The 20,475-nt window shown below is 41.6% G+C and overlaps 1 protein-coding gene across 10 annotated transcripts in view; it reads right to left on the bottom strand.

Annotated features, from left to right (window-relative positions):
* Nucleotides 1-20,475, bottom strand: part of Cdc14b (cell division cycle 14B) — an 80,504-nt gene that overhangs the window by 49,636 nt on the left and 10,393 nt on the right. For 7 of the 10 annotated variants that reach the window (XR_003845376.1, XR_003845377.1, XM_029547355.1 and 4 more), the window contains exons 2-3: nt 895-985; nt 207-282 (exon numbers count right to left, since the gene is read on the bottom strand). Coding sequence is in view for 8 of the 10 variants with exons in the window: in XM_029547355.1 (XP_029403215.1) it covers nt 207-282; nt 895-985 (167 nt within the window). In the remaining 2 variants the exon portion in view is untranslated. Of the gene's footprint in view, nt 1-206; nt 283-894; nt 986-2,098; nt 2,324-20,475 lie in introns of those variants that run through there. The other 3 variants (XM_021215197.2, XM_029547356.1, XM_029547354.1) reach the window with 1 other exon arrangement.

Consider the following 20,475-nt stretch of genomic DNA (forward strand, 5'->3'; position numbering starts at 1 on the left):
CTTGGTAAACTTTTTCTGTTTTCTAAAGATAAGATCTTGCTGTCTAGCACAGGCCTGTCTTGAACTTGGGATCTCTCACCTGAGTGCTCAGAAGTCAGGTGTGCACCGGCACGCCTGGTCTCAAATGGTTTTGTTTTGTAAGAGGAAGCACTCTTTCCAGTTTTGAATCTGATCACTTCAGTCAAACCTTGAGTTAAAAGATTTACCTTGAGCTTCTTATTTATCTTGCAACAATATCTGTAAACCATGGCCAGATTGAGTGGTCCAAAATCCGCATAGAAGCTTTAAAAAAATAAATAGAAACAAGTATACATATTTTAGCTGCTCTAAATGTAAATGCTCCTAAAATTAAGGCATGAGGGCATCCACCAACCCAAATTAACACTGGCCATACAATTCTAAGGTCCTGCCCTACTAAAACTAACAAAAGGAATATTCTGGTAAACAATACCTACTTAATTATTCAACAAGTGAGCTAGAGTTATACAACTCATTAGTGGAGAGCTCAGCTACTTGCACCAGATCTTGCTACCTTCCCCTAAAATACCCCTACACACACACACACACACACACACACACACACACCAGTTGTAGAATAACTAACTTCAATTAAAAAAATTGTTCTTGTACATATTATCCACTAGCAAAACCAGTATTTTACACATTCGTATTTCACACAGCTCTACAGTATAAACTATAAGAATAACTAATCAGGGTTTAAATGGAGGTTCTTTGTATCCTCAAAGATTTTTTTTTTAACCAAGAATCTGAAACAGCACCCAGGTGAAAGTGTTTATCAGATATATGGTTTTTCCAAGGCTGTCATCTGCACATACCGAGAGATCCCTCAGAGAAAATGTTAAAAGTTTGAGTCTCCCAAGAGGCAATACTTACTTCTCATACTCTAGCTCGTTATCTATGCTGAAATAATGCTCGCTTGATGCACTCTTTGGTCTGCTGTAGAGAATGGCAAAACAAAGGCGATCTGAAACGGAAAATGGCAATGTTCTTTTCTTCAAGTTCTTAAACAGGTGTCCCAGGTCAAGATCCAACTCTTTTCTGATGAACTCAAAGATGATTTGTTTGATTTTGTTCCCCCCACACACCCCCATGTTTCAGATGGCCGAGGTGACAATGTGTAACTTCAAAAAGTCTCTTTGGTGAATATCAATAAATAAGCAAAGCTTTAAAGAAGAAACTGTCTTAATCTTAGTAAGTTCCCATGGTGGTAGGTTATATTTCATGTAGTGGTACTGTTTCAGTTTCTGCAGCAACTGGATGAAGAAATCTCAGGAAATTCAGCATACCTCTGACAGCTAGCCTATAACCATGCATTAAGTTCACAATGACACACTGAAAATACATGTAGCAGGAAGCTATCTTTTGAAGTAAAAAACAAAGAATGCTTTCAATATTGCTGTTTACAACTATAGAACACAAGAAGGTATGTTTATACAATTATTCTCATGGATATGTATTTTTTTTTTAATTGGAAATCACTGCTTTGGGTTTCTTACAAATTGCTGTTTAAAATCAAGGTGAATGTGAGGGGAGGCCAGACTGGGGTAGAATCTGTGTTGCATGAGTCAGATGCTGTGGAGTTCAGCAAGAAGGGAAGTAAGGTTCAAAGGCTCCATCTACCTTTATTCCCACCAACCCCCAGAAAAAGGCAACATCTTAACAGCACTTAGATACCTACACCCAAAACATGGCAACAATCAAAGTGGTAAGAAACAACAGGAGCCGAGAAGTCCTTTTCTCAAATGTTATTTTAAACTTTTCAATCTGTATCTCCTCTCTTAGAAGGGCTGCAACCTGTATCTCCTAGTAAATGCAACCAACTTCTTGCAGCTGCATTCAAATGAGTGACAGGGCTTTGTCCTTGCTAATCACAAATGACCTTTGATCTCTGGCTGGACTGGGAATTTCACCAGCTCCCACGCAGGGTGGGTGGAGAGGCTGTAGGACATAGGGGTCACAAGCACATTAAGGCGTAGGTTCACCCCCAAAGTCAGTGGACCCAGAAAGGAGGCCAGTTGGGCTCCTGGGGCAGCAAGTCACTCCTCCAGCCATCCTAAGACCTGCCCCGTGCACTCACCTCGGATCACCTCGGCCATCAGAGGGGTCCCTGCGCCCTCCTGTCTCATGACTCCAAAGCATCTGGAAAGCAGGGCAAGAGAAGGACCCGCGAGTCTGGGATGACCGCGACGGAAGAAAAAAGGAAAGTGTGACCACACCCCCAAAGTCTAAAAAACAGTGAAGTTTAAAGGGCCGCGCCCATGCATGGGCACGGAAACGCCCTGGCGGGTGACAAGCAGCAGACTGGGAGCCAACCCCGGAAGTCCAAACTCTAGGACGTCCCTGGGGCAGCCAGGGGCCAGCGTCCTGCAAAAGGGGCCAGGCCCACGGGCAGGCACGACCAGAGGTCAGCTGCCCTGCAGAGAGAGGGGGAGAGAGAGGAAGAGAGGGAGGGGAGGGGGGGGGAGAGAAAGAGAAAGAGAGACAGAGACAGAGAGACAGACCTGGCCCACGAGCACACGCAACTAGGACCAAGTGTCCTGCAAAGGAAGAAAACAGACATACAGGCACGCGCGGCCAGAGACCAGATGTCTTGCAAAGGGAGCGACTCAGCTAGCTTTGGGTACACTGGGCCAGCTCAAAACCGGCTAGCAGATACGACCCAGGCAGGCGTTATGAAGGATTTAGGGGCCAGGCCGGCGCAACCTTCGCCACAAACTCGGTCTCCCGCCCACCCCACCGCCGCTGCCTGTGACCAGGGGGCGCTCCCCGACCCAATCATCAGAGTATCACTGCTCAGATCAGACAGGCCTGCAGCTGGGCTCTTGGACTAGAGTTTAGAAACTGCTAGGTGACTGCTGGAGTTGGGCATGAATATAATCCAGTACTTGGAGGCAGAATAAGGAAGATCAAGAGTTCAAGGTCAGTCTCACCTAAAGAAAACTCAGGGCCAACCCTAAGTTACCGTGAGTCTCCCTCAATGAGAAGAGGCTAAGAAAACTTACCAGGTAAAAGTACTTGCCCTTCAGTGTTGTAAGCCTGAGGACCAGAGTTTAATGCCCAGAACCCACTCTACAAAGTTATCCTCTGACCTCCCCACACAGTGGGGATAGGGCGCACAAATTTTTAATTAAAAATAAATGTAGTACTCCAGTCATTTGCTCTGTTAAAGGTATGGGGATGGTCTAAAAGCAAAATATTTGATGTGCTTCTTAGCAACCATTCATTCAGTTTTCAGTTTATGTTCTTAATCTCAAGGGGACAAGTTAACACACAGGATGGAGTTGATCCCACTTTTGTTGAGTGTCAAATGGTGTTGAGTCTGTAGATCTTTATTTCCTCCCCAAGTTTTCCCAAACTTTCTACAGAAAAGTGCTGAGAAGTGAAAAGTCACCAATGAAAGTCCCTTGAAAGAAAAGGAAACCGGCAAGTTCTCCTAAAAATGACACATTATTTATGATCCCCAAAGACCTGCATATTCCCTACCTTATTGTAGAATCTCAGATGTATCAGATTGAGGTCATGATCATACACACACACACCACAGCAGTCAGTATGGGGAAGGGATTCTTTTTATACTTGTACCTGGGGAGGACTTTTCTCTAATCAAAGCACCATCGGAAAAAAATCAACTGATAAACTGATACATTCCTTAAAGTAGTTTTCACAGCAATAAACAATAAGCAAGTCAAGAATATTCTAAATTCACCAAGCAGACCCAGTTTCAATTATGTTATTACAAAAATTACAGAAATGCCATTTTAAAGTTTGATGTTTTTTTTTTCTTTTCACTATTGTGAGTGTGTGGCCGAGGACCACTCTCTGAGGCCCTTTCTCTCCTGCCACCTTGTGAGTCCCAGTGATCAACCTAAAGTCATCAGGCCTTCATGCAAGCATCCTACCCGTGGAGATACCTTCCATGTGTGCCTTAAAACATGTGTACATGCAACTACTGATACCTAAGTCAGAAAATTGTTAAGCAGTGGACATTTTTAGAGCAGATGACTCAGCATGAAACAAAAGAAAGATTTATGCCTTTTTATAGCTTTTGAACTTTGGGTTACATATCATCTATTCAAAATGGCAAGATTTTGAAAACTAAGCTTGCAGGGTAATGTTTATTCAAAGCTAAATCCATACTGAGATATGAAGCACTTCATGAGGCTGCCTGAAGAGGGCCCTCTCCACACACTGAAAGAGGTGCACTCTCTAATCTTTGGAAATTCCAAGATTTTGACTTTTGTTTGCTTGCTTGCTGTATTTTGGTTATTTTTGTTTTGTTTAGGTTTTGAGACAGTGTCTCTCTACATCCCCCTGGCTGTCCTGAAACTTAACATGTAGGTCAGGCTAGCCTTTAACACAGATCAGCCTGGCTTGGCCTCCATGAGTGTTGGAATTAAAGGTGTGCCTCTACACCCAGCCTCAGGATTTAAAAACAAAAACCAAAAACCAAACCAAAACAAAACAAAAAACCCAAAACTTTTTTTTTTTTTAAGATTTATTTATTTATTATATGTAGTAAGTACACTGTAGCTGTCTTCGGACACTCCAGAAGAGGGCGTCAGATCTTGTTACGGATGGTTGTGAGCCACCATGTGGTTGCTGGGATTTGAACTCGGGACCTTCGGAAGAGCAGTCGGGTGCTCTTACGCATTGAGCCATCTCACCAGCCCCAAAACTTTTAACAAACTAAAAGAAGCAGGGTAGCAGGATGTCTCCATGGCTTAAGCCTAACAACTATTAAGCCTAACAACTTGAGTTCAATTCCTGGGATCTACACTGTGGAAGGACAGAATGAATTCCTGAATCATCCTCTAACCCCACACACAGATTCACACAACCTTTATTTATTTACTTATGGGTTTTTTGTTGTTGTTGTTGTTGTTGTTGTTTTTCGAGACAGGGTTTCTCTGTATAACCCTGGTTGTCCTGGAACTCACAGAGAAACCCTGTCTCGAAAAACCAAAAAAAAAAAAAAAAAGAAGTAGAATTGGGAGGAACAAGAGTTCAAGGACATACTCGGCCACATAAACTTTGAGGTCAGGCCAGCTGAGATACACAAGACCTTGTCTCAGAAGCAAACAAGACCTTAGTCTGCAGCAAAAGTGTAGCCCAGTGCTGCTGCTCTTCAGTAAAGGCCTGGAGCTCCATTACCAACACAGACACAGACAGACAGACAGACAGACAGACACACACACACACACACAGAGAGAGAGAGAGAGAGAGAGAGAGAGAGANAGAGAGAGAGAGAGAGAGAGAGAGAGAGAGAGAGAGAGAGAATATGAATCTAACAAGACTATTACTTCAGATAGCATGATGTTTGGGACTTCAGTCCCCTCCCAACTCCTGTTGAGTGCTACCAATCCCAAGGATAACAACAGTTTTATATGTGAAATATCATAAGAGTGTGCACAAAGTGAACCTATTCTCTGAGTTCACTCTCTCTTTTGCTGAAAAAGATTTGTTTAGTAACTGACAAGCTTTGCATATCTTCTGATTGAAAATTGGCTTTCAGTACAACCATAGCAAGAGTAAGTATATTATTAAGCTGCCTTTATCATGATTTTTCAGAAAAGAATGTTAACAACAAATGTCCTAAAAGCTGGGCATGCTTGTAACTGATATAAACATAGATTTATCTGGAAAGAGAATCTCAACAGAGGAGTTGCCTACAGCAGATGGTTCTCAGTTAACAAGAAAGCAGGCTGAGTAAGCCTGCAGATGAGCACCAGCAGATGAGCAGAGCTCCTCTATGGTCTCTGCTTCAGTTCCTGCCTCCAGGTTCCTGCCCTGGCTTCCCTCAGTGATAAACCTTTTTCTCCAAGTTGCTTTTGGTCATGGCACAGCAATAAATCTAGCAGTGATGACGCATGCCTTCATTCCTGGCACTCAGGAGGCAGAGTCTGGTGGATCTCTTGAGTCTGAGGCCACTGACTCAGTCGGACAGAATAGTAGGGCAGGAGGGTGTGGTCAGATTTTACCACAGGCAGGTCACATGGCCATGGGGCACAATTGCCAGAGCTGACCCAGGGAGAAGTCACAGAAGAGACAGACGGCGCACTTTAGGCAGATGGATTCTCATCTACGGTTATAAGCCAGAAACTTGAACAGATTCTTACTTTTCTATTTAAGTAATAACTTCAGAGGGGGGAAAAAGATGCATGTCAATATTTACCTCATTTCAAAACAAAGATTTGCCTGAAGGAACATTTTGAAAAAACTTCATTTCAGACCCTCTTAAACTTTCTTACAGGAAACCACTTTGCCCACAGATTTTTTTATGTTAACTTAGGTTAAACATAGGTGTATAAAATAAGTGTACAAATCAAGTATATACTGGTAAATCTGGAAAAAACGTAATTTTAAGCAATTCTTTGGCACACATGTAAATTTCACTGTCAAAGACTAAACCCAAGTTACATATTAATAAAGTGGATGTGCTTCTTTACATTCACATGAATAAACTTTTGGCGGGGGTAATACTGGTGCACACCTTTAAACCAGCACTCAGAAGGCAGAGGAAATTAGATCTCTGTGACTTTAAGGCCAGCCAGATCTGCAGAGAGAGAGAGAGTCCAGAACAGTCAGGACTTAACACAGAGAAACGCTGTCTTCAAACAAACAAAAGGATTTTTGGGCAAATAATCTGATACTACAGGACACAACGCATCTGAAAGATTTCTTCGGAGTTCATTAACACTTTGATTTTACAGTCATTGGTGCTGAGAACACATGCTATTTTACATAAATATGTAGTATAAACGGCATAAGTTTAAGGTGATTTCAAAAACTGCCAATTCTGTCCCTATCTCAAGGCAAAGCTCAGTTGAAGATTTTTGCTGAACAAACCCAAGTTGGCAACTTTTAAAATCAGTCTACCAGGGCTCGGGCGGGGGGGAAAAAAAAAGAAAAAAAGAAATAAAATCAGTCTACCAGAACACAGTCCAAAGATAGACTGTTCAACACATGTGCCGAGGACGGGAGCAGAAAATATTACTAAAAGTCTTGGCTTTTCGTAATTAAACAAAACGTCTCTGTGAGAGAAGAGAACTGCAAGTGCAGTAAAACCCTGCAATCTGAGGTTTTCCCGACCAGTGATGGCTATACTGCACATGGAGAGCCATGCGCGGCAGAAAATCACTGCGCCGTATGTTCAAAACCAAAGGAGGCAGTGAAGCCACACAGGCAACAACACAAGCAAGGATACAATATTCACTTGCTGCACATTTTAGAAACGTTTTCTATTAGCTAACCCCCACATTCAGTCACCAGCTCTATATGAGTTTGCACCCACAAATTAGGAAGCTGAGCCTTTCTTTATCAGAAGCAAGGTCTTAATTATACTTTATCTGCTATGTTTAAAGTCTCTCAAAACAACAATTTGGACAAGTCACAATTCTAGCCCATTCTAATAACTTTCCTTTAGAAAAATTCAGAGGGATTTAAAAAACACTACTACGGTAGTTTTGTGGTGTTCCCCCCCCCCCATGGCACACATAGATTAATACATCAGCATTATATTTTTTAAAATGAAAACTGGAACAAAAGCTTGAAGATAGTTAACAAAAGAAAATAAATGGCCTGTAGCTCATGAAAAAGAAGTATGCAAAGTCAGAGCAGTGCACATTAAATCAGTGAAGTAGCACCTCCGGTCCACTAGGATGACCAAGATTAGAAAGACTATGTCTGCTTGTCGGGAAAGAAATAGAGCCATGAGCATATGCCTAAACTCCTAAAAACCATAAAATAATATTAATTTCTGTTAACACAGAAAAGCATCAAAGTGGGTGTCTGACCCTCCTGCAAACAAGACTTTAAGTAATAAAGGCCTCAAAGGAAAACTGAAGGCAGGGAAAGAACACATTCAAACCTAAAGCTGACTGACTATGGCCATGTCCCATAAGTCATATACTAATCAGGCTTAAGAAGCCCCTTATCCAACAATGTCCTTGGGACTTTCCAAACACCTGCACTACCCTAAATTGCAAAGAACACAGTGTTTCTTAACTTGATAATGGCAACTGACCTTGGATCCACTTACTCCTCATGGCATGGCACCACACACACACACACACACACACACACACACACACCCCACATCAAAAAAAAAGAACATCCTTTGTTTTTCCTGGATTTGCTTAGTTTTATTTCAGTCCTCCCAAGTCCTTTTTGCCAGAAGGACAATTCGATTCTGTGCCTTTCTGAGTCACTTGGGCAGAAAAACCTCGACTGAAGAACCATCCCAATCAGATTGGCCTGTGGTATTTGAGGCATTTTTTAAAATTGCTAATGAATGTGGAAGGGTCAGCCCACTGTGGGTGGTGCCATCCCTTATCTGTGTAAAAAGGTTAGCTGGGCAAGCCCCTCCATGAAGCAAGTCCCTCCGTGGTCTCTGTTTCAGTTCCTATTTCAGCTCTTGCCCTAGGTCATCCTAGATGTGACCTGTAAGTGAAATAAACCCTTTGCTCCCCAAGTTGCTTTTAGTCATGGTGTTATTATAGCAACAGAAAGGCAAACTAAAACACTCTCCAACCTAACCTCACCCCTTCCTACTCCTAACAAAAAAGGGAGACACAGAAAAGAAGCCTCCATACATTAGAACCCCATATGCTAGTGTGTGAGAGGGTGGAAACTGGCAGTGAGTCAAGAAGAAGACACCCAACATTGACTCTGGCCTCTTCAACCACTTGCAGGCTCAGCCATACACATGTGCACACACAGATATACACAAAACCCCAATAAAAATGGTTGGCAATTTCTTCCAAGTTAACTTTCCTTTTGACTTCTCCGTATATACCCAAGAAAAGTTCCAAGTGTCTACAAAAGAAGCACAAATATGCACAGCAGCTTTGTTATAGACAACAACTAGAAGCAATCAGTAACAACTAGAGACCATCAGTTAATGAGCAGACTCCCCAGTGGAACACCACTCCAACCAAAAAGAGCAAGTGTGTGATGCTGAGACCAACACCTGCACCTCTGACCTCAAGCAAGCAGAGACATTCACACTTCAGGATTCTGTACACAAAAGTTCAAGTGCAGGCAAAACTGGCCCAGACAGAAATTGACATGTTCGGGGCTGGTGAGATGGCTCAGCAGGTAAGAGCACTGACTGCTCTTCCGAAGGTCCTGAGTTCAAATACCAGAAACTACATGGTAGCTCACAACCACCCTTAATGTGATCTGACTCCCTCTTCTGGTGAGTCTGAAGACAGCCACAGTGTACTTATTTATAATAATACATATTTGGGCAAGAGCGAGCAAGGACTGAGTGAGCAGAGTTGACCGGTGTAAGCAGGATTGTCCGGTGTAAGCAGGATTGACTGGAGCAAGCAGAGGTCCTAAAAATTCAATTCCCAACAACCACATGAAGGCTCACTACCATCTGTACAGCTACAGTATACTCATAAAATAAAATAAATAAATCTTTAAAAAAAATTGACATGTTCATGGAGTGGGTATGGGACAAGGAATCCCACGGAAAGAAGGTTCAGAGCAGTGGTTCATACACTTCATAAACTCAAACTACACATTTGATTGTACGTAAGCTGTACTTTATAATTTCAAGGAGCCAGAGCTGAATAGGTAGCTTAAGAAAGCGTCTCGGGTGCTGGAGAGATAGCTCAGCAGTTAAGAGCTGTACTGCTCTTGCAGAGGAACTGAGTTTGTTCCCAGAACCCACCTCAGGTGGGACATGACCACCTGCAATCCAAGTTCCAGGGGATCTAATGTCCTTTTCTGTCCTCCAAGGGTACCCACATGAATATGGGAATACCAAACAAACACACACACATAAACTTAAAAATTAAATTGAAAAAAAGAATCTTGACTTCTTTGGACTTGAAACACAATGAATGGTAATCTTAACATAATTACCTTAAGATCATAAATAATTATATTGCAACCTAAAATTAGAAAAGAAAATGAGCTTGGGCCAGGCAGTGGTGGCGCAAACCTTTAATTCCAGCACTTGGGAGACAGAGGCAGGTGAATTTCTGAGTTTGAGGCCAGCCTAGTCTACAGAGTGAGTTCCAGGACAGCCAGAGCTACACAGAGAAACCCTGTCTCGAAAAAAAGAAAAGAAGAGGCGGAGGAGGAGGAGGAGGAGGATGACGACAAATGACAAACGACGATGGCTTGATACATAGGCCAGGCTGGAACTCACATAGATACACCTGCTTCTGTCTCCCGAGTGCTGGAACTAAAGGTGTGCACAGTCATGGCAAGCTCCGACACTTATTTAAACCTAAATTCCCCATCAGAACCCTAGAACTTGGGATGGGCACTGGATCTCTTTATTCATTCCTCTTCTCAATGTGGCCACATTAAATAAATTCCTTTTTATGCTTTTACTATGCCTCATTTGACTGGCCTACTAGGATCAGGTGGCCAAGGCTGATTTCTCTGGGCTGCCCCAGACCCTGAACCTAACAAATAAGGTGACAGCAGAGAGCATCAAGGGATACAAAGCAATCGCAATGTCATTTGGCTGTGGCAGCTTATTTTACATCGGCCACCATAATTATTGCAATTCCAACTGGCGTAAAAGTATTTAGCTGACTTGCAACTCTACATGGAGGAAATATTAAATGATCTCCAGCTATACTATGAGCCTTAGGCTTCATTTTCTTATTCACGGTTGGGGGACTAACTGGAATCGTCCTATCAAACTCATCACTCGATATTGTTCTTCATGATACATATTATGTAGTTGCTCACTTCCACTATGTTTTATCTATAGGAGCAGTGTTTGCTATTATGGCTGGATTTGTTCATTGATTTCCACTATTTTCAGGCTACACATTAGATGATATATGAGCTAAAGCCCACTTTGCTATTATATTTGTAGGAGTTAATATAACATTCTTTCCTCAACATTTCTTAGGCCATTCAGGTATACCACGACGTTACTCAGACTATCCAGATGCTTACACTACATGAAACACTGTTTCTTCTATGGGATCATTTATTTCATTAACAGCTGTTCTCGTAATAATTTTCATAATCTGAGAAGCCTTTGCTTCTAAACGAGAAGTTATATCAGTAACTTATTCTTCAACAAATTTAGAATGACTTCATGGCTGCCCACCACCTTATCACACTTTTGAAGAACCAACCTTTGTTAAAGTTAAATAAGAAAGGAAGGAATCGAACCCGCTAAAACTGGTTTCAAGCCAATCTCATATCCTATATGTCTTTCTCAATAAGATATTAGTAAAATAATTACATAACTTTGTCAAAGTTAAATTATAGATTGATATTCTATATATCTTATATGGCTTATCCATTTCAATTAGGCTTACAAGATGCTACATCTCCTATTATGGAAGAGTTAATAAATTTTCATGACCATACATTAATAATTGTCTTTTTAATTAGCTCTTTAGTACTCTATATTATTTCACTTATATTAACAACAAAACTTACACATACAAGCACAATAGACGCCCAAGAAGTTGAAACTATTTGAACAATTCTACCAGCCGTAATTCTTATTTTAATTGCCTTACCAGCTCTACGCATTCTATATATGATAGATGAAATTAACAATCCCGTATTAATAGTCAAAACTATAGGTCACCAATGATACTGAAGCTATGAATATACTGATTATGAAGATTTATGCTTTGACTCTTATATAATTCCAACAAATGACTTAAAACAAGGTGAACTTCGACTTCTAGAAGTTGACAATCGAGTTGTTTTACCAATAGAACTTCCAATTCGCATATTAATTTCATCTGAAGATGTTCTTCACTCATGAGCTGTTCCTTCCCTAGGATTAAAAACTGACGCAATCCCAGGACGATTAAACCAAGCAACAGTAACATCAAATCGACCAGGATTATTCTATGGCCAATGCTCTGAAATTTGCGGGTCAAATCACAGTTTTATGCCTATTGTTCTTGAAATAGTACCTCTAAAATATTTTGAAAATTGATCAGCTTCAATAATTTAATTTCACTATGAAGCTTAGAGCGTTAACCTTTTAAGTTAAAGTTAGAGACCTTAAATCTCCATAGTGATATGCCACAACTAGATACATCTACATGATTTATTACAATCATTTTATCAATAATCACTTTATTTATTTTATTTCAACTAAAAATCTCTTCACAAACTTTTCCACTACCTCCATCACCAAAAGCCTTAACCATCCTAAAAGTAAAAACCCCTTGAGAATCAAAATGAANGAAAATTTATTTGCCTCATTCACTATCCCAACAGTAACCAGTCTATGCGGTTAGAACTGACTCAGGGGTGGGGCATATGCAGACACAGCAAGGACTGAGGAAAAGCCTCTCTGTTCCAGTCTCTACCTTCCCAGCACTGAGTAAAGGCAGGCATCACCTTGGCAGGGCTAAGGATAGAATGCAAGGCTTTGTGCATGCTGGGCAAGCATTTCTGACTGCGACTGCCCTCAGCGCATTTCTCATTATTGCATCTCAGCATGACTTCTGTGAATGCCTGGTGGGAAGTAATTAAGTAGCTCAGGGAAGCGAATTCCACACCAAACTGCCTATTTTGGATGAGATGGCGTGCAAGATTTTATTTAAGAGGACAAGGTGGGCTAGGAACAAAGAAATCCATAAAAGTGAGCTTCCCCCCCAAGCTCTGCATCTTGAGGAATGCTGCCCAGCAGAGTGAAAGCAGAAGGGAGCAGTGGGGTGCCCACCAGTAATAGTCCTGTATCATCAATCTAGATGGCCAAGCCATGCTGCTCTGCCAGGCATCCCCACCTTTACTTACAGGTCATTTAATTACAGCTGACTTCCCTGTAGTGTCATTTAGCTCCCTGCCACAGCCTCTGTGCTCTCTGTGCTGCACAGGCCTGGCATCAGCTCCACAGGAAGTGGGAAGCCAAGGGCTCTTAAGACAAGCTGTGCATGCTTTGATTTTTTCTTTTTTTTTTTTTTTTTAGGGCAAAAAGCTCTCTGTGTGGGCAGTGGTGGTGCATGCCTTTAATCCCAGCACTTGGGAGGCAGAGGCAGGTAGAGTTCCAAGTCAGCCTGGGCTACACAAAGAAACCCTGTCTCAAGCAAACAAATGTTCTGTATATATTTCTCAAGTTGATATGACAATATGGGGGTAGCCCATGTGAAACATCTCGACACCTGAGTTGTGATGATCTCATGGTACCCAGCAATGCCCAAATGACATCAAATAATATCAGACCTCAGAGTTTATGGTATGCTGTATAACACCCACCCACACAGAGATAAACAACAAATAAGCATTATTAATTTTTAAAAGAGTAAACATGAAAATTTTATGTATATGGTATTGGGGATTGAACCTAGAGCCTTGTGCATGCTAAACAAGTGCTCTACCACTGAGCTCTCCACAGCCCTCTTTGTTCAGATACCAAGTTGTTGAGGCTCCATAACTTGCCACCTGTGTCCCCACAGTTGCTCCCAAACTTGTCCCTGAAAAAGGCAAATATTTCTAAATGACTAGGGATGATTTTATCTTTTTCAATGGTTCTCAAGACAGTACCATCAAGTGTGACCAGAATGCTGGCATACATTAGTGTGTTAAGAACCCAGAATAGTAACTGCACCCTTAGTTCAGGAAACGGGCTTAAAGGGCTAGGTAAGATGAGAGGAACTAATTAGTCCAGTAAATTCCAATGCTGCCAACCAATATTCAGTAGGCTAAGGAAAGGAATGATCTCTGACTCCGGATCCCAGGAGAGAGCTTCAGCTTCGTTCAATTACACATCTGACAGGATGAGCGGTAACAAGTTTGTTTTCCCTGTACTAAAAAAGAATGAATTCATCTGAAGAAACAAGGTACAGTGCAAGGCTTTGGTCAGTAAGAGAATGCAACCAAAAGGTACCAGTGGAAGGCTTTGGGTAATTACTAAATCACATCCTGTAACCCATGACTTCTCTCCTTGCTAGCTATATGACGTCATACAAGGCTATCACACACAGCCCATCAAAGTCCTGAGTGGTTAAACATGGGGGGGGGGTGTCTATCTTACAGTAGTCTCAAGAATTCCTAACAGTTGTTACCTAGCTTGTTAGAAAACAGACTTAAGAGTTGGCTTCAGACCCTCGGACACGCTCCATTTAGTTGAGAACAATGAGTTCCTGGAAATGGAACTTGACTCTGAATCCGCTGAGTCTCCATGGAGATCCATTCCTGGCATTGCACCTTGGCAATGGTTTGATTCTTCCAGTCTTAACACATTCACCACAGTCAGGATCTGTCTGCCCATTGGCCTTTTGGGTGCTCCTCACACAACTGCTACCTTATTACCTACAGGTCTTGACCTTGACTCTTTGTGCACCTCACAGAAGACTTCATGAGCCTCAGACCTGCTGCTTTCATTAATCACAGCTGATTCTTCAGCCAGGCTCACTAGCATTGATTGTTCCAAAAGCCAAATGTTTCACTTCAGAAGCTCTGGTTTCTTGTTAATGACAGCTGATTCTTCAGCCCCAGATGACTAGAATCTGCAGATTGATTGCTTTTTTTCCCTTTCCCTCCTTCCCCTGAATGCACGATTGTGTAACAGTTTCCTCCCATACTGAAACATCGATCCGGCAAGGAAGCTTTTAAAAACAGGAAGGCAAAAGGTCCACAGATGGTGAAGCTTACACCTTTAATACCAGCACTCCAGAGGCAGAGGCAGGCAGATCCCTGAATTCAAAGACAAGACTTGTCTATACAGAGCGAGTTCCAGAGAAATCTTGTCTCAAAACAATGATAACAAACAAACAAAAAAAACCCAGGAAGTCCCTGAAACTGATCATATTCACTAGGCCCCTCTCTGCAAAAATGAAGAAAGGCTGAAGAGTCCCTCTCAGACAAAATGAAGCCAAGCTGCAAAGATTCTCATACAAACAAAGCTGCAAAGAAGACCGAAACAGGATAAGCTGTCTGGCAGAAGAAACTAGCTGAGGTGCCTGAAAGAGATTTGGCCAACTGAGGCACCTGAAAAGGACATTCTCCAACCTATTTGAGCTGCTGGCAGGCTGTACTTATGTGTTCCAGGTTGCCATATCTGTATGTTCACTCACAATGGGGTGGGCTTTGGTTATACAGCATCTTCTGGTCATTTCTGCTCAAGGACTTGAGCCCTCATATATCATTCTAAATAGGAGTTCTTAAAGCTTCAATTAAAAATTTTTAAGAAACATGCCTGCAAACCCTGGACATCTTCATTTTGGAAACTCAAAATGTTTTAACTAAGGAAAAATTCCTGAGGAAATACATCTGAAATCCCAGCACCCAGATAGAGGCAGAAGGATCAGAAGTTCAAGAACTTCCTTGACTATCTAGTAAAATTGTAGCTATCTAGTAAAAAAGTAGCCTGGCCACTTGAAACCTGCCTCAAAAATTAAATGAATGAAGTGCTTGAATAAACAAATAAAGTCGGGCTGGTGAGATGGCTCAGCGGGTAAGAGCACCCGACTGCTCATCCAAAGGTCAAGAGTTCAAATCCCAGCAACCACATGGTGGCTCACAACCATCCTTAACAAGATCTGACTCACTCTTCTGGAGTGTCTGAAGACAGCTAGAGTGTACTTACATATAATAAATAAATAAATCTTTAAAAAATTAAATAAATAAAGTCACACTCGGGAGGCAGAGGCAGGCGGATTTCTGAGTTCAAGGCCAGCCTGGTCTGCAAAGTGAGTTCCAGGACAGCCAGAGCTATACAGAGAAACCCTGTCTTGAAAAAAACAAAAACAAAAACAACAAAAACCAAATAAGTTAGTTCCTGCTCTACAGAGAAAGTAAGAAAAGTGTATTCTGCTGCCAAGGCTGACAGCCTGAGTTTGATATCTGAAGACCCTCGGGCAGGATATAACTGTCTCCTGCATGTGTGCATGTGCTTGAACTAAATAAAATATAGCTGGGTGTGGTGGCAAACACATTTAATCCCAGCACTCAGGAATAAGAGGCAGGCAGATCTGTGAATATGAGGCTAGCCTGGTCTACAAAGCAGGTTCCAGGCCAGCCAGGAACACATAATGAGTGAGAACCGGTCTCAAAAAGCACTTTTTAATTAGGAAGGAAGAAAGGAAGGGAGGAAGGAAAGGAGGGGGGAAGGAAGGAAACTCTAAAAATCTCAGTTCAAACTTTAGGTATCCCATCATCCCAAGGCATCCACTACGAAGTGTCCTCCCTTTGCAGGCAGCAAAGCCAGCACCAGCCACCTTTCCCAGCTCCCGTCCTGTTGGCTCCTCCCTCTAAGCCTTGTGTTCCGCCTCTTGCAGACAGGTTGGGAGTTTCTTCCTGGAACCCTGGATCTGGACAGCGTCCTCGAACCGCCCACTGTCACCGCCCACCGTCGGACACCTGCCCACCACTGCCAGGACTGCCCATCATCACGAGAGCACCGTGGCAACTTCTAAGGACTCAGGGGAATGCTGGGAACCCTTCTTTGTATTTAAGCCAGTCCTGACATTAAAGATAAGGGCTTTGATCAGACACCTGCCAAGGCCCCATATTTTCCTTTGCAGCCCTGTTCTTTCTCAGGAGTTCTCGTCCTCCAGTTCGGATCCACAGTGGGTTCAGCAGGCAGGAGTGCGAACCCACCCCAAGGTGTTCTGCCCATGCAGACAAGGCGCCGGTCTGCATGCAGGCAGGAACACCGCACCGTCCTGAGATCTCTGTTGCAGTTCTCCCTGCAACCAAGGCAAGGATGGAACTTGAAAATGTATCCAAGCCGGGCGTGGTGGCGCATGCCTTTAATCCCAGCACTCGGGAGGCAGAGGCAGGCGGATTTCTGAGTTTGAGGCCAGCCTGGTCTACAAAGTGAGTTCCAGGACAGCCAGGGCTACACAGAGAAACCCTGTCTCAAAAAAAAAAAAAAAGAAAGAAAAAAGAAAATAGAAAATGTACCCAAAAGTGTCTGTGTCTTGACTGAATTTGTGCTTTAGGCCCTTTCAGATTCAATTACTTAAAACAAGAACACATTACCTTTATAAACTAAGCTTTGCTGATATTTCAATATCAAAAGGGGAAGAAACGCATGTTAGGATGTTTCAGTCTCATGTATGAGGCACTTCCAACAAGCTACTTAGTATTTCAACAATTAATTCCAAAGGCAGTTTGAGAACATCTTTCATAGAGTTAAGAACATAATTTTAAATTACATCACACATCCTTGTCAAAGCACTTCTCCCTCAGCACCCTAAAAGAATGTGAAAGTTGGTGTGCTTTTCAGTTCAGCTCACACACCTAATGTAGCTACTGAAATATTTAGCAACTTAATATTCGGTGGCTTCTACCACAAGCAACTTGTGGTAGAGGGGGGCTTATTTCATCTTACATTTCCAAGTAACAGTCTATCACTGAGGGGAGTCAAGCAGGAACCTGGCGGTGGGATCTGAAGCCACTGAATTGAGTCCCTGGTCCCTGTCTTCACTAGGATGACTAATTTACTGCTCCGTGTTCTGCAATAAGGGAGACTTCTACATCTATCATTAGCCCAGAAGTCCCACAGTCACGCCCAGAGGCCAATCTGATAAAAGACATTCCTCAATTAAGATTCCCTATTTCCAGATGACTCTAGTTTGTGTCCAAACAGAACAAAGGTAAAACATAGTAGAATTAAAAAACAAAACAAACGTAAAACATCACACAGAGAGACACACAAAGATACACCATTAAAATGGATCCTTTTCTACAAACACTGGAAAAAGTAACTGAAATTATGCAGGTACTGTCAAATGACACTTCAAACACAAAACTATCTCAAACTGATATTTTAACGAGAACAGCCATGTGGTTAAGTCCTTGTTAGCTGTCTTCTCTGAGATGACTAAAAATCTACTGTTCTCCCTGTTTAGAGATAGGGATACAATATTATAAATCTTCCAGTCCTCTGCCCCCTCCCTCAGTAATAAATCCTTTGTACAATTTCTTGCTCATAGCAATTGTGTGATAAATCTTTACTGAATAGATACTTTAATTAATTCCATAGAATAATTCATACAGAAGAGCAAAACTCAGAGAATGATTCAGCAGAGATGGTCCTAAAATAGAGAGCTTTGCAGAATTCGAAATTCGTAAACGATATTAAAGCATTATGGATTGGGTATAAAGAGATCAATGTCGTAAACTGCACAGCAGAGCTGAGAATAATTTCACTTTCAAATGAGAACCTGAAGGAACAACAAATTCCAGTGACATCAGGAACAAGATGTTTTTGCTTTTGTGAAAAGCAGGCTGCCAACAGAATTTTAATGGTATAAAAGTGAACTACCTGGGAAGTCATGGAGTCATGTGTGATGCTGGTCTAGAATTAATTCCAGCACAGCTTTCCTCTGCTTTCCAGACAGAGGGACTAAATCTTCTGACTGGTTAACAATGCACCCTTTAAGGGAACTGTTCCTCTGGATAAATGATACTAAGAACTAGAAAGAACTAGACAGGCCTAGAGCAGTGGCTCAGTGCTCAAGATCACCTGCTGCCCTTGCATGCTACCCATGTTCCATTCCCAGCACCCACATGGTGGCTCACAACCATCCTTAACTCCAACTGAGAGGATCTGATGGCCTTTTCTTGTCTCCTCAGGCTATCGAATGCACAGGGTCCACTTCCATGCAGGCAAAACACTTATATACATGAGAGGAGGGGTGAGAATAATTATTGAAATATGTCATTATATGGATGGGACCACTGGCTCCCTTATTTGAGTAACTTGAAAATCAAAATAAATTAGAATACTTTTTTAAAAAAGTGACTAATGCTGTAATTTTGTGATAGAGCTTGTCAATCATACAAGAAGCCCTGGGACCCATCCCTAGCACCTTTCCTGTCTGAACCCAAAACAAAACATAAAAGCCCTTCCCTGAAACCCAAATTGAAACTAGCATTTCATGAAATTTCCCTTGTGCTTCACTGAATAATATTAATAATTAAAAAAAAAAAACAAACTATATAAACCTGCCAGGTAGGCACAGAAATGCCTAGAAAACAGAAAGAACTTTTTTTTTTTTTTTTTTTTTTGGTTTTTCAAGACAGGATTTCTCTTTGTAGCCTTGGCTGTCCTGGAATTCACTCTGTAGGCCAAGCTGGCCTAAGAACTATTATTTTAAAGACCCTTTCTCCAAACAAACCAAAAAGAATAGCTCTTATATCAGTTAATTGTAAATATTATTTCAGAAAGCACATTTTAAGGTACTTCAATTTTAAAAGACAAATTTTGGTACTACCAAAAACATTCATCATTTACCATTCATAACAAAAAAATACCCGGAAATCACATTTGGAATTACATGTATACAGAGATCAACTCCTTTTTTCACAGGAAGGGCAGTTTCAGCTTCAGTTGTAAAGAAGGTGATCTACAGTCAGAGCTGCTGTCACCTCAAACCAAACCAAGCAGAAATAGACACAAGGAAGAATCACAACTCACAGATTAGATTTTACTATTTAAAAGTATCAGAAAGAACCACAAAGTAGCCAAGGGTCTGACTACCTTAAATGGAGCAATATTCATGAAAAGTTGTTTTAAAAAAGAAGGGGGCATAAAACCTCTATCAAAACAGGGCCCAGATGAGGTGTACATATTACACTTCGAGAGCCTTGACTTTAAGGGTCAGTAAGACGGCATAACTTGTAGAAACTTGCCACCAAGCCCAAAAAACTGAGTTCAATACTCGGGACTCACATTGTGAAATAAGAAAACCAGTTCTCCAGCATCTATGCTTGTTCATGTACACATACACACAGACACACACACAGAGTCTCTCTCTCACAAGCACACACTAAATAAATGTAAGTTTAAAATCTTTAGAATATATATATTCTACTTTGGGAAGGTTAAAATCAGCTTTTAAGATTTATTTCTAATTTTTAACTATGTGTCTATGTGAGCATATCTAATGTGTGCAGGTTCTAAATGAAGCCAAGAGGGCACTGAATTCGCCTAGAGCTGAAGCTATAAGCAGCTGTAAGCTGGGGCTGGAGAGATGGCACAGACAGCAGTTGAGAGCAGTGACTGCTCTTTCGAAGGTCCTGAGTTCAAATCCTGGCAACTACAAGGTGGCTCACAACCATCCATAATGAGATCTAATGCCCTCTTCTGGTGTGTCTGAAGACAGCTACAGTGTACTTACATATAATAAATAAATAAATCTTAGAAAATTTAAGAAAAAAAAAGGATGAAGCTGTAAGCTGCCTGCTGGGAATCTTCGTCTACAAGAACAGTATATAGTCCTAACTGCTGAGTCATCTCTCCTGCCTTGTTTTTATAATCAACTCTATTTTTTGGAAATTATTTTCTACAATAATCTCTGCATAATACTGAAGCCAGGTCATCTAAAGACAAAAACAAAAACAAAACAAACAAACAAACAAAAACCAATAGACGCTATGAGGGCTTGAGAGCACTTAGTGCTCTAGTAGAGGACTTGGGCTCCATTCCCAGCACCCCACAACATTCTGTAACTCCTGGTCCAGGGGATCTGACACCTACTTATGGCCTCAGCA

This window comes from Mus pahari, chromosome 16 (genome assembly GCF_900095145.1).
Source record: "Mus pahari chromosome 16, PAHARI_EIJ_v1.1, whole genome shotgun sequence".
NCBI classification, from domain to species: Eukaryota; Metazoa; Chordata; class Mammalia; order Rodentia; family Muridae; genus Mus; species Mus pahari.